Below are 15,914 nucleotides of genomic sequence, written 5' to 3'. Positions count from 1 at the left end.
TGTGTATTACCTGGGGATCAGGTAAAATGCAGACTCTGCTACCGCAGGTCCAGAGTAGGGTCTGACATTCTGCATTTCTAGGGAGCTCCAGAGTGATGCTGTAGCCCCACAGATCACCTACTGAATAGCAGACTAGTAGAAAAGTAGTAGCAAAGGTGGCTGCCTGGCTCCTGTGATCTCTCCCTCCTCTAGGATGAACGCTAATAGACGTTCATCTAAACAGGGGTTTGCGGCCAGAGGTCCCTATGTATTTTCAGGACCTTGACTCTCCAGTCAAGTGAACCCTTGCTGCCAACAATGTTAATCAGTTCTTTCCCAAGACTATTAGAACTAGAAATAAAGAAAGGGAGTAACTTTTTTCTTTTTTGTGGTAAAGCACAGTACGTGTGACTCTGGAGTCACCAGTTATGTGAGAAAACCAGAAGGAAACAGGCTGAGAAGAGAATCCAGGAACATGGCAGCCCTTGGTGAGGCTCACGCCAGACCCCATTCTCGCAAGCTTGTGAGATAGCCTTATATCCCTCCAGCAAATTCCCCTTTCAGCCTATATTTGTTCTAGTTGGTTTTCCCTCATTTGAAACTTTAAAAATTATAAACTGGGTGTGGGGAGAAGAGGAGGTATTTTCCTGGAAATGCAGTGGCTGCTGTGATGGAGGAATAAAGAGGAATTCAGATGGAGTTATTATCTGGACATTAGGACCTGGGGTGAGGCTAGACTGTCCATCAATCATGCTAAAGATATGTTTACAACAGAGTGGATAAGCTACAGAGAGAGAAGATAACAAAAAGCTAAGGCTGAGGGAAGATGGAGAAAAGCCTCAACCTCTCGAAAACGGGAGGAAAAGTGAAAAGGCAGGCAAGAGAGCCTGTGGATTGAAAGTGTTGAACAGCACTGAAAGTGGAAAGGAACTGTTACCTCAAGATGACATCTGCTGAAAACCGAAGTGAACAGGACAGCCCAGAACACCAAGGCTAACGGTTCTTTAAAGAATGATACCTGGGCCGAGTAGAGGTTAAAAACAAGAGTGAGGTAGAGCCCTGCACCAAGGAGCAAAATGCTGAATCTCTCATATATGCCTGGTATTGTACAAGGGGCTTTACATTTATGATCCTATTAAATGACCCCTAAGGAAATGATCTACATTGTTCTGGCCAGCTGTCCCTGAGATCCTAGCACAGTCAGAGCTGGCACTTCCACTATCAGTAGAGGGTCATATCATATGAGCTGCAGCCAGTAAACGCTGACTGGGTGTACACCTCAGGTGAATCTGAAAGCCCTCTGAAGTCTCTGAGGCTGCAAGCACCACAAGTGAAACAAAAATGACAGTGACCACCTTTCCAAGTTTAGTGTAAATGAATTTTTAATAATGGGTTTCCTGATCACACCTTCATCTATATCAATCCCATTAAAGGGTGTACTCAGATAAACTGCATCAAATGTTTTACAGCATACGTTCAAAACAGCAGAAAAGGGGAAAAGGATACTGGCTAAGGTGTATGGTCCCAGGTGGCACTGGTGGTAAAGAACCCGCCTGCCAATGCAGGAGACATAAGAGGGTTCAATTTCTGGTATACTTGCCTCGAGAATTCCATGGACACAGGAGCCTGGTGGTCTGCAGTGCATGGGGTCATAAAGAGTTGGACATGACTGAAGCAACTTAGCACATACTGTCTATGAACTAAAAGACTTTCATATTTCGGTAGCAGGTACACACACAGGTATATGCACTCAGGCAGGAAATGTGACAATGAAGTAATGGAGCTGATTCCATAAAGTAAAATGGAGACTGATCTCATTTTATTGTTATATCTTGTGGTATGTTTATAAAATATTTCTTTCATAAGTTAAAATAGTATCTGCTATAGATGAATTTAATTTTGGTAAACTCAATGAAAAAAAATTTTTATGCTAATATAACATTTATTGTAAAGATTCCAGAAACGCACAAGTCAAAATTTCAAATTATGATTCCCACAGTAACAGTAACTCTGCTGTACAACATACATAATGGAAGAAATGATATCAACATATACCACAGTGGAAAATACTCAGTAAGCAGAAACAAGCTGAGTTATGCTTGTTGTGGGAATCATCATTTTCAACTAGCTTAGGATATATAAAAATGGAAACTATAAATGCATGCATTATTTTTTGTATTTAATTCCAATTTTTCTTGATCCAATTTAATCAGATTTGCATCCAAGCTACATTTCTCTTTCATAAACTGCAAGTAAATGTTTTTCATAATTTTAAAATCCACATCATTTGGTTTCTTTTTCTCAAGCAGGCTGCCTTTAAACAGCATCATTATATGCTGTCCCTCCCCAAAAAGGTCAGGACAAGTCTGTTGGGATCCATTTATCTACAGTATCCTTGTCTCCCTGAAGGGCACTGTAGGGAAAGAGAGAAAAAATACCAAAGAGAACAGGAATAACACTGAGTAGCTTAGAAAGGTAAATAAGTACAACAGAAAAAGGGACCCTGGCACCATTAACTTCCCCCTTGGTGTCTTCCTAACCAGAAATATGAAAAATAACACCAGCAAATATTTACAGTTTCCAAAGGGTTTAGTCATATCATTAGCTCATCTGATCCTCACTACAACACTGTGAGAAAGGCAAAGGGAAAACACCTTTCAGTTGCTCAGCTATTTGTGACTCGAGGAGAATATATTTAAGGATGTGCTTTTATGTTATCAGTTAAAGTCTGGGCCATTTAATTACACTTATGGTATTACCCACTTAACATATGCAGAGGATTTACTTATTATTGAAGGCAGAATATACTTTACGTAAAAAGATTATGGTTATGAGCTAAGCATTTAACATATTTCAAGCTTTTTGCTTTAACTATATTCTGACAATTCAGTAATGAAACAGAAAGAAATAACTGCCCTTTGAAATTTGTCTGGAATACAATTGATCTCGTATATTATATCCAGTATTACTTCTCCCAGTTTGGTTTTAACTAAGAAAGGCACCTTCTCCAATCTCTGAAGAGGAATCCTTTTACTTTCTGGTAGGCTTTACCATCAGGGTATGTTTCATTATATTCAAACTAAATTACTTTGGCTCCAGAACAATCATATTTCCTTTACTAATCTAAGTAGCTTACCCCTTCCAACCATAGTGTCCATGACCTTGTGCAAGTGTTTAGAGGATAACACAGTCAACCTTTGTCTCATAGGACTATTAAAATCCAGCTATTTGAATTTAAGTTTGCTTTTCTTTCTATGTACAAAAAGATGCTTTTCCATATAATCAGATAAAATTTTTCCTTCTTCATTTACCTCCTGTACCAGTAAAAAGATCCATTAAAATGAAGATTCAGAACTTGCAAAAAGCTTCAATACCATTTGTTCTAACCTGAGAGATAACACAGTTAATCCTTTGCCTGTGAAAAGAATGATCATTTTGCATATAATTAAAAGGTAATATTTTAAGTGCTAAAAGGAAAACAGAATCTAAGGAATATTAGCTTTAAGAGGTCTTATTGTAGAGGAAGAGTTGTCTTCTGAATGTTTCCTATAATTACAAAACATATCTTCATAGTGACTTTAAGATTAACACAAAGTTCCTAGAAAAAAACAGATAAAATATAAAAATGTGTCCCAGGGACATGAATACTCAACTTTCAGGATTTTTTTCTCCCCCTCATACATGAAGAAACAAATCTGGGCCTGAGAGCAAAGCACAATCTCAATACCATTTCCTGTTACGACTGGCAAGATGAAAAAGTCAGTGTGGGGATAGGAGCCTTGCATCATCAGAGACCAGACAAGAGGCTTACTGTCTTACACGATGCATCAGTCACACACAAGGATACGGCCACAAGCACAAATTTTTCCTATAGTCTATCCACCTTATGGGACCGTCCAGAAAAAAGTGCAGACCCAGCCCCTGCGCAAGGTTTACCTTAAACAGAATGAAGCAATATCTTTTTCAGTGAGGAAACCGAAGAGGAGGTGATCAATTCTAGAGGATCACAGAATGCTTAGAAACAAAAAATGATGGGATTTGTTTCTCTTGAGCAGTCAATATGTGACATTTCTAAAGATCTTAAATTTTCCAGATAAACTGACAGTAAATAAAGCCCTGGGGACTGTCAGTACCACAGATTAAAAAACTAATTTTTCACATTACAATTTTAGCTGTAGAATTCTAGCTAAATAGCTGATAAATAAAATATTAACACATGAAAGTGTCAGTCACTTGGTCATGTCTGACCCTTAGCAAAACCACGAACTACAGCCCACCACACTCCTCTGTCCATGGAATTCTCCAGTCAAGAATGCTGGAGTGAATTGCCATTCCCTTTTCCAGGGGATCTTCCCAACCCAGGGATCGAACCTGGGTCTCCTGCATGGCATGCAGATTCTTTACTATCTGAGCCACCAGAGAAGTCCATATTAACACATCAAAGAATGAACCAGAAGAAAATTTGGGGAACAAAGTAAGTAGTCTAATTATAGAAAAATATTAAACAAATTACTGTACATTCATAAAATTGATGGTACATAGCCATTCACAATGTGTCCTTGAAGAATGTCCAAGGAGAGGCAAATGGTTGACAATACACTGCAAAATGACAACTGACAAAATCTTCTATATGATGTCTATTTTGGAAAAAAATATGAAAAAGACTAGGAGAATATACATAAAAATATTAACAGAGGATACCCCTGCTAGCGAGAATTTAATGTCTTCACATTTTTTTCCTTTCCAAATGAAAGGGGATTAAACAAGGGGAAATTCTTATTTTCAGAAAGAGTCAGTGAGAATACTGTGATCTCTTTATCCCAATATTTTAATAACACACAAAATGAAAAACTGAAATATATTTAGTGCCATTTAGCACTTGCATTAACAATAATTTTTCTTTAAGTTATAAAAACAATAGCTCATTCAAATTTACAGTTTGCTTATACTTTCTGCCAAGTCACACAAGAACAATGTATTTTTGAAAATATATTGACATGAACTTATATCCAATGTTGTAGCCTTTCATGCAATCTTCATATATCACCACATTTAGAAAATGAACTTCATATGCTTGATTCCATAAGTTTTGAAGAAAACCATGATAATGAGTGCCCACAATCCCAGAATAAAACCTCCAGGAGGATGCCAATCCTTCAGCTTTGGTTTCTGCAAAACAAGAATGACATTATAAATTTAACAATCGATAAAGACTGACAGAAAATAGATTCACAGAGTGTACTTTTAAGGGGTAGTAAGGTAGATTAAATTAAATGTACTGTTAGCCTTCCCTATCTGCAGGTTCCACACACACAAACATGTCCTGTATGTTTCTTTGTCCAGCACAGAAAGGCAGAACAGCCTTCCCCATTTAGTTGTCATTTCACCAGCTACATTATGATCCTGAAATTGGAGGTCTGTGACTACTGTCCCTTTATGAGTTATAGTAATACTTCCCGGATTATGAGCCAAGATTGTAAGGATAGTTATGAGAATCCTATTCTAGGATGGATTAAAGTGAAAAACTGCAATCTGAAATTTGCTTTAGTCACCATGTAAACTAGATCCCAGAAAGGCTCATAAATCTTTTAGTGGTTTCCACATCTTATATTTTGTTTTTTCCCCTACATAACCAGGACACCTAATGCTCTCCACATAATCTTCAAATTATCACATGGAAAAATAAAAAAGAAAGGAAAGAAGGAAGGAAGGAAGGAAGGAAGAGAGGGAAGGAGGGAAAGAGGAAGGGAGGGAAAAAAATTACACAAGTCAAATCTACCAGAAATCAGTAAGGACCATGCCACTAATTCACTGCCATGATTCTTATAAATTTATGTTTATTATACATCCTTTAAAATATTTAATAATTACCTAACATATTCAAGACTATACACTCACTGAAAATATTCCAAAGGATATTTTGATAGAAATTCTATTTTCTTTTAATTTTATAAATGGAGAAGTTATTTATGCAAATGTCTGATTTTCAATTAGGTGATCCTTTTCTTTTTTTTTTTACAAAGGAAATTAATTACTATATTGAAGTTGTAGTTATCAAAACTTTAAAAAACCAAATTTTGATAAAGTAACATGTAATTTTTAAATTAAAATGTTGCAGATAATAATTTCAAAGTCAAGCTGAGAATAAATAATACTTTAAGAAATTTGCAACAACTGTAATGTGATATAAAAAAATCAATAATTTCTTTTTTTTCCTTTTGATGAGAACTCTTAGAATTTACTCTATAAATTCTACATACAATATAAGGCAGTGTTAATTACATTAATCCTATTGCACACAACACATCTAGTACTTTTTAAAATTAATTTATCTTAATTACAGGATAATTACTTTACAAAATTGTGATGGTTTTTGTCATACATCAACATGTATGATAAGCTCAGTGGTTCTCAAACAATTTCAGATGGTTTGTAAGCTCTTGGAACATTGTGCAACACTGAAAAATCTTAATTTAATTTCAGTGGAAAATCTATAGTAATTAATATAAAACACAGTTATAATAAAGGTAGGCATATAAGTATCATAAGCATGTGACATGAAGAAATGAGTGAACTAAATAAACGTGATTAACTATTGCTCAGTTTCTGTCCTGTTTATTCTCTAATAGTCAAACATTGGTCACTCTTGCCAAGTGGATGAACAAGTTTAAGATCAAAAATTATATTTCCACAACTGGGAAATGATTTTCTAGTAAAGAGCTATTAACTAAAAAAAAAAAATTTATAAAAAAAAAAAAAATTTATTATTAGTGGAAGCACACCTTTATACAGTAGTCAGAGGATGCTCGCTGAGAATCCACTTTAAAGAGTATTGACTTGGTTGAGGAGGTATGATTCAGATGTTCCCCAGTAACTAGGAGTCTGATTTATATAGTATTTGAAAATACACACACACACACACACACACACACACACACACAGGTTATTAGGTTATTACTTTCAAAAAGCTAAATAAATATTATCAAAATTTGGCATTAAGCTATGAATTGTAGAAGAACAGGTTATAATATAGACAATTGTTCTATAAACTAATGAATTTCGGTGCTAAATAGTCAGGAGATATGAACCCTCACGAGTTCAAGAGCACCTAAAACTTTCAGGTAGTGTTTAAACCAAGTCATGTAAGAAAATACTGAACATCATTTAGGCACTATGATTCATTACAAATTCCTGAAATAAATAATCAAGTAGTTAACAGCAAATCTTACTTCTGCACCTGTAGGAATTCTAGTTACTTTTCAATGAGATGGATTGCCCGAGGTTGTGATTTTACTGTTACATCTTAAACTCAGAAGCCAGAAACAGTTGCCTGAGAAAAGACAACTGTAGCTTCCCAGGTGGCGCTTGTGGTAAAGAGCCTGCCTGCCAATGCAGGAGACATAAGAGACTCAGGTTCGATCCTGGGCTGGGAAGATTCCCGGGAGAAGGAAATGGCAACCCACTCCAGTATTCTTGCCTGAAGAATCCCAGGGACAGAGGAGCCTGGTGGGCTACAGTCCATGGGTTGCAAAGAGTTGGACACAACTGAAGTGACTTAGCACGTTAACTTCTTTAGAAGTAACTACCATTTCTCCAAAGATTGGTCCCGATAGTTATTTCAATCTGTTATTTTAAAAACTGTTTCAGAGAATGCTGGAGGTACTGCTTCCTGATCCTTCAACTAAATATGTCCCACATTTAGACCACTGATGCCCAGGAGAGGACAAGAGGAGAAAGCAAAGTGCTAGAGCTGTGGTTTGTCAATGGCGAACTCTGAAGGCAATAATGGAGGACCAAGAAGTGTATGCTATTACTCCAGAAGTATTATGGAATGGTATATTTATTCACATTACAACACTGTACAAGCTAACAAAAGTAGCAAATCTCAGCCTTTCAAAACTACTATTTGCAGTGGCTCTATTTTTCATTGTATATTCATTACATATATTTGACTAACAAAAAATGGAAAATGAATTATTAATTAAATACAGTGTGGACTCTTAGCATGACATCTGTGAAGAATCCTGCTAGTGCAGCTGCTCCCATCTTCTCAGGAAAGGCACATAAAAAGGCATAGAAAGAGACAAGTGCACTCTCTACTACAATTAACTTAATCTCTGATGAGAAACCTCAGACAATTTCACTATCTGTAAGTCTAGAAACCAGATCTAGAAACAAATAAATGGTGGCCCAGCTTTCTGAATAGTACACAGGATGCAAAAGATTGCTATGTTCTGTGAAATACGTAATTCTGTCAGCTGAGAAAGGGATTTTAGCTCTCTCCCTCTTTCTGCCTGCTGTTTAAGAGAAACAGTGTTGCCATAGAAGGTGACTTTATGAGGCAGCCAGAGTAGTGCAACTCTTCCCCAACCAATTAATAGCATACTTCTTTCTCCATCTATTTAAATATAATTCCCAGTAAAGAGCATATCAGAAGGTAGCGGGCACTGACAATGGTTTACTGCATCCAAGAAGGCTCAACATCCAAACAAAAATCTCTGCAAAGAAGGGAAAATACAGGAAAAATCCTTTCAATAATATATGTTAAGAAACAGTGTTTTTTCCACATACTTCATCTTTTTAAAGTGTCCAAAACCCAGGCACACCCAGCACCGCAGCAGATGACCCTAGTTTAGTTTACCAAAACCACATCTGATGACTGGCCACCAGTCACTGGGAAATGTTGAACTATTCTTCAGATACAGATCTGAAAGGATCCAAATCTAAGTAGATGGTGAGAAACATCCACACGCTCTGATGGGAGATACTGACAGTATTCTAAAGAAAAAAGCAAAAACCAAGGTGAGGTCCATGAGTAAAAACACTCCAACATATGAAGAAGAAATTTCCGAAGACACAAAGAACATATCTCTGAACAGATTTCAGAAAGAACAAAAGAATAATTTTAAAAAGATTTTGACATGGATTTGAATAAAAATGCACAATAGGCCAAAACCAAATGAATAGCATAAAGAAAAAATAATACAAGACACAGGGACAAAATGTTGAGGTAAAAAGGAAGCTGTAAGATGGTGTCCCAAGCACCTCTCTGAGTCCTTTATCCACCGAATTGTGGTAGACTAATCACGGGGAAAAAAGGTCCTAATTCCCCCTACTTCCTTCTCTGTGTTCATACACTTTGAATATATTGCTTTATCACAGTTCTCATCAAGAGGTATACTCTATGTCCTTCTTCCATGAATCAGTTGGCCGTGGGACTTCTTTTTGCCAAGAGAAAGGAACATAAGCAACAGTGTCCTAATTCCATGCTAGCCTCAAGAGGCTTTCTTTGCCTGCTTCTGCTCTCTCTTAGACCTCTGCTACCACCATGAGAAACAAACCTAGGCAAGGCTTCTGGAGGTAAAAAAGACATCAGATGGTGAGGAACTCAAGTCCTCCAGGCAGCAATCAGCCATCTCCCAGATGCAGAATTGCCTAATCAAGACAAGGTTGACCAGAGACTCATGAAGGTGCCCAGCTAAGAATAGAACTGCTTAGCTAAACTCAGCCTGAATCACTACCCTGAAGACTTACGAGTCAAATAAATAATTGAAGTTTTAAGCCATTAACTTTTGGAGTGGCTTATTATTCATCAAAAGCTATGAAATACATCCACTGAGATGACCATTAATATAGAAGGAAAAATCCTGATCCTTTATTATCACAAGAAAATAAAGTTCTCAACTACATGCTTTCCAAGTCTCCGCAACAATGGTATATATAAAAACAGCATGAGGTGAGGGAGGTCTGTCAAGAGAACCCCCTTGATGCATTCCAGAACAAGAAATTCAGCCCCATTCCACTCATCTGATCTAAACTTCACTAAGTAAGGACTTCAGCAAACACCTGTTTCGCCTGAACAGTGTGTAGAGCCGACTCTGTAGAAGTCATGCTACAATGTCTTCCAGAGCTAAGTTTCGTGAATGTTCTTCGCCCCGTACCCCTCACTTTAAGGGAGCTGCAGTTATGCTCACTCTTAGCTCTTCCTTGTAGTCCTCCTGGGAAGAGACTGACTCCACCTGTCACCATGCTGGGAACTGCTCCCAAGGAAATAAAGTGGGGGAATCTAGAGACTAACTCATCCCACTTCTCTCTAACCCTCCTCCTCCCAACTACAATCTCTAGCTCAAGTCTTGTTCCTTTCCTTTTGAAGTTAGTTAGCAATTCATACTCATTGGATATTGCCCCCCACCCAACCCTCTGCTAGAGAAATGTTCGTTTCTCCCAGAATCTTGATGTATTTTACACATGGTAAATTTGCAAAGCAATTAATTTAATCTAGGGTAATTAAAGATGATTTGTTTTTAACTATCACTTTGCTTCCAACAGAAAGTTGACCACTGTTCTACCTTAACCATAATTTTAGTTTTTTTCTGACACAAATACCCACTATTAATACTGTTAATTAATATCACTCTGGAATTTGCAGCCAATCCAGATGTGAGCTCAAGGAAAAAATAATTTTTATATTTGCAGAGTTTACAATTAGGTATCAACAAACTATACAAAATCAACTCTTAGAATTATTGAGAACAAAGACTTCAGATCTGAGATAAATATAAAAAAATACCCTTCCAATGTGCCAGTAAATATGAGTTGGAAAACAGAATAGAAACAAATTTCATCCACAACAGCACTAAAAAACATAAAATATTTGGGAATATCCACAGCATGAGGATAAAAATCTCATTTTTTAATCTCATTTTATAAATTTATAAAATCTCATTTTATAAATTCATCTCATATGGTAAAAATCTATATTACTATATAGAAGGGTAAACAGTCCTGAATATCAAAGAGGATATGATAAAGCTAATCTATAATATTTTTCTGATACAAAATAGAAAAGATCAATGAAACAGAATAGAAAGTAGGCAATCAGCTCAGTACCCAAGAATTTGGGTATTATATTGGATATTATAAAAGAACTATAACAAATCAACAAGCAAGGAAATATTCTTACTGGTCCTCTAACAATGGGTTAACATCTGGAAAAGAAATCAGTTTTGTTTCTAAACCAAAACTACAAACCAAAATATACTTCACACAATTAAGAATTAGATGTAAATATATGACATGTAAAAAAAAAAATGTTTTAAATTACTTTTGTAAAGTGGCACCCAGGGGTCCATCATAATAGTAGCTATGTTAACGGTTCCAGTGGAGAGCAGTTGCAAGGGATTTCATTGTGAAGAGCATGTGTCAAAGGGCCTGCAAGCTAAGGGGACTGTCAGTGGGTGGCTATTCAGGCAGGACTTCTTGAATGAGCTGGCCCTTGAACAAGGTGTCATATGTAAGTTGATGGAGAGGAGGAGATAATACCTAAGCAGTGACACATGGACCAAAATCATGGTGATGGTAAAAGCCAGGCACTGGGAAGAGTGAAGCCCCAGCCATACTACGATAGCAGGGGGAAGGTGACAGACAGAGATTTGCATCTGCTTTATTCAATGCCAAACCCACCGGACTCTGGCACTTAGAAAATCCTGATGAAAGAAAGGATGCAGTTTGAAAGTAGCAAGCATTAGGGCCAGGAGGGTCCCTCTATGAATATCCAGCTGCATTCTGGGATCTGAAACAATGAAATGCCTCTGAGAGCTTAGCCAGCAACCACCCACAGGTGAATATGGTAAAAAGAGATAAAATGTCAGACAATCTGCACAATAAAGGGATTTATAAGTCTAAAAGCAATAAATGGATATAAAAAGGTGGAGAGATTTTTAAAAGAACTTTTTGAAAAATCAGTATTTTATGAAGTGTATAAATCAAACCAAGAGGCAAATAAATGAGAAAACATGACAGAAAGGGGAATAAATTCAGTACTTTGAGATCTGCCAAAAATGAGTAAGAAAAGACACATAGATTTATGAACAAATGTTATAGGGAAAAGAAAATTTTCACAATAATTACAAATGGCTAATAAAAACCTGAAAAATATAATTTCTGATCATAAAAGCAAGTCAAAATAATATGTTAATTATTTCTTCCTTGTTTCTAAACTAAATTAGTAAATGTTAATAGGGATGGTCAACTTTTTAGGGAAAGTAATCTATTTACATGTTCAGAAGTCTAAAATGTTATAATTTTTCATTCCTAGAATCTGCTGCACTCCTAGCTAGGATTGTAAGGAATTCAGAAATGCTGACCAAGGTTTTGCACAAAGATTTTCTTCTTACTGTTATTTACATAATAAAAATGGGAAACTGTATAGATAATATGAGAAATACTGCACATCAACATAATTAGTCATCAAAAATGTTCTCAAGTTTAATGATTTGGAAAGATGCTCAGACTGTAATAAGAAAATAAAAGTAAAATGCAAATTTAATATGAAATATGATCTTTATAATATTCAAAAAAAGGAAACTGAAGTCTGAATACAGTTTCTGTGAGAGAAATAGGATTAGAGGTAGTTTCAAACTTTTCTCTACACTTATCTATACTTTTGAAAATACATTTTCTACAATGGATAGGTATTTCTTCAATTATTTTTATGGAGGAAAGAGGAATACTTATAATAAAAGAGTCCATCTAGAAGAATCTTTCTATATTCATCTTTGACAAATTTAGAAGATGTTCTACAATAATACCATTTAGTACATGATATCCTACTTTGAGAAAAAATGACATGAATAGCATGACAGCACCATAATAAAGTGCTTTTTCAGTATGTATTTAATGATATTACCAGAGAATAACAATATTGCTATTTTTAAAACAACTATAAGTAATATTGTTGGCATTCTACAATGATTTTACTTACAATCAAATGAGAGATTGGTATAATTACTGCATTTTGTAGTACAGCTGCATTTGAGGTAAGTTCACATTAAAGTATAGCTTGTAATTTCATTTGTGTCCATATTAGAGCTTCTCATAAAATGACTAGTTTTATGTAGTTAAGGTACTCTACTGACTGCTATTAAATGCACTCTTTTTTTAAAAAACTTTCACAATAACAGCTATAATACAGAGGTGAAAAGCATATATAAAACGCTGCAATGTGTCATGAGCAAACACTTAACAGCTTAAGGGCTACCTATTACTGAAATGCCTAATATTTCAAATTAAAAAGACAGGCAGCTTAGCAGCACTACATTGCCAACTGTGAACAGTGTTCAGTCTCCTCTGTCATGTTTCTAGGAGAACATTAACCACAGAACTTCAAACGGTTAACAGAACTAAGTGTTAAAATTATGCAAAAAGAAAAAATTGAGGATTTAAAAAATTGTACATTTACTGAAAAACAAATGAAAAATTCACAATGTTTCAATAAGAGTTTTTCCTTAAAACATAATGAGCATATCAGAGCAGTTAAATTATATTTTAAGGAAAGAAAAAAAAAATCCACTAAAGTTACAATTACTTTAGCAAATAATTTAGCTATTTGTTTTCAACTGTTTAATTAGTTGTAGTCTGTTAGTATTTCCAGTCTATCAACATCCTCTGAATAAAGTATGATTTGTAATCTTCAAATTATACTTGTAGTATAAATCAAACTGTGGTCAGCAGAATTCTAAGAGAGCCCCCAAGATTCCCTCTCCATGGTGTGCATAAGCTGTATAATCCCTTCCCTTTGAGTGTGGACCAGGACTTATGAATATAAGATGGGATATCACTCATTTGACTAGGTTACATTATATAACAAACACAACAGTATTATGAAGATGTTATTGGTGACTTTCAATTAGTCAAAAAGGAGATTATCCTGGAGAGAGAGACTGACCTAATTAGGTGAGCCCTTTGAAAGAGGGTCTAGATAGATATCAGGGACATAAGTCAAGAGAGACAGACAGGTAGGTTGGTACAAATGTAACTGCAGTTTTTGCATTGTTGAAATTTGCTGTTTGATATTAGAATATATTCTTTAAAATATGTGGTTATATTATACATCATTTTAATGCACACTTCTTGCTTTATGGTTTTTTGGTTTTGGGGTTTTTTTTTGCTAATGACTATTACTTGCTGTTTATTTTATATCTATTTTAGACTAGAGGAATGATGTTAGACAAAGAGCAAATTTGAGCTATTTCCTTATTCAAGTTCAAGATGGGTTGTAACTTGCAACATCAACAACACATTTGGCCTAGGAACTGCCAACAAATGTACAGTGCAGAGGTGGTTCAAGAAGTTTTGCAAAGGAGACGACAGCCTTGAAAATGAGCAGAATGGCTACCATCAGAAGCTGACAATGACCAACTGAGAGCAGTCATCGAAGTTGATCCTCTCACAGCTACAAGAAGTTCTTCTCACAAAAGTTGCTGAAGAACTCAACGCTGACCATTCTAAGGTCATTCAGCATTTGAAGCACATTCAAAAGGTGAAAAAGCTTCATAAGTGGGTGCCTTATGAGCCAAGTGCAAAAAAAAAACCAAAAACCATCGTTTTGAAGTGTCCTCTTATTCTGTGCAACATCAGCAAACCATTTCTCAATCAGACTGTGACATGTGAAGAAAAGTGGATTTTATACAATTGAAAATGACCAGCTCAGTAGTTGGACTAAGAAGCTCCAAAGCACTTCCCAAAGCCAAACTTACACCCAAAAAAGGTCATGATCACTGTTTGGCAGTCTGCTGCCCATATGATCCACTGCATCTAAGCAAAACCACTATATCTGAGAAGTATGCTCAGCAAAATGATGAGATGCAATGAAAACATGTTTACAACCAGCAGGAGGCAGAAAATGCTTTCCAAGAGTTTTTTGAATCCTAAAACACAGATTTTTATGCTATATGAATAAACAAACTTATTTCTCCTTGGCAAAAATGTGTTACCTTCTTTTTTTGCATTAATAAAAATGTGTCTGAACTTAGTTATAATGATTTAAAATTCATGGTTCAAAACCGCAATTACATTTGCACCAACCTAATATCAACCTAACACTAAATCTGACAAATGTTCTTTGAGTGGAAAAACTTAGAATACTAATTTCCTATGTTATTTTTAAAAAATAGAAGGGAATTAAATATTCTAGACTAATTCCTCCTACTCTTCCATACCTATTTATTCTCTCAAATACATGAGTGTTCAGTTGTTCAGTCGTGTCTGACTCTTCAGGATCCCATGGACTGTAGCCCACCAGGCTCCTCTGTCCATGGAATTTTCCAGGCAAGAATACTGGAGTGCGGTGCCATTTCCTACTCCATTATTCTCTAAGACTTTGCTCAAATATGACCTCCAGATGAATCCTGTTCTCATACATCAGTAAGAATTACTTTTTTCTTCTCTGGGCACCAATGATATTTGGTTTATATCTTATACTATAATGTGCTTCTACTACATTTTGATATGTTTGTCATATTTTCTCTATTTCTAAACATTATCAAGGCTTCATAAACTTTAAATAATCAGTTTGTGTTAGCAATATATTACTTTCCTCTTGAAAAGAAGAAATGTAAAATATTCAAATAAAAATAATCAATTTACTAGCTTATACTCTTGGTTTTACGACTTAAGGAAAAAATTAAGAATTCCACTGATCAAATAACAACACAATTTCAAGAATCCCTAGTGAGAGGTTAAAAAATATTCATTTAAAAATGTGTAGGAAGAATCAATATTGTCAAAATGGCTATTCTACCCAAAGCAATCTATAGATTCAATGCAATCCCTATCAAGCTACCAATGGTATTTTTCACAGAACTAGAACAAATAATTTCACAATTTGTATGGAAATACAAAAAATCTCGAATAGCCAAAGTAATCGTGAGAAAGAAGAATGGAACTGGAGGAATCAACCTGCCTGACTTCAGACTCTACTACAAAGCCACAGTCATCAAGACAGTATGGTACTGGCACAAAGACAGAAATATAGATCAATGGAACAGAATAGAAAGCCCAGAGATAAACCACAAACCTATGGACACCTTATCTTTGACAAAGGAGGCAAGGATATACAATGGAAAAAAGACAAACTCTATAACAAGAGGTGCTGG

General features: G+C 35.7%; 1 protein-coding gene across 2 annotated transcripts in view; it reads right to left on the bottom strand.

Moving 5' to 3' along the window:
* Positions 1-1,343: 1,343 nt before the first annotated feature.
* Positions 1,344-15,914, bottom strand: part of PIGK (phosphatidylinositol glycan anchor biosynthesis class K) — a 134,244-nt gene continuing 119,673 nt past the window's right edge. For both annotated transcript variants that reach the window (XM_020878831.2, XM_070467899.1), the window contains one exon: positions 1,344-5,148. In XM_020878831.2, coding sequence (XP_020734490.2) covers positions 5,032-5,148 — 117 coding nt within the window. In that variant the 3' untranslated portion in view covers positions 1,344-5,031. The remainder of the gene's footprint in view (positions 5,149-15,914) is intronic.

Source organism: Odocoileus virginianus, chromosome 5, assembly GCF_023699985.2.
Source record: "Odocoileus virginianus isolate 20LAN1187 ecotype Illinois chromosome 5, Ovbor_1.2, whole genome shotgun sequence".
NCBI lineage: Eukaryota > Metazoa > Chordata > Mammalia > Artiodactyla > Cervidae > Odocoileus > Odocoileus virginianus.
Note: the sequence above shows the minus strand (reverse complement) of the source record. Positions and strands in the feature narration are given on the sequence as shown.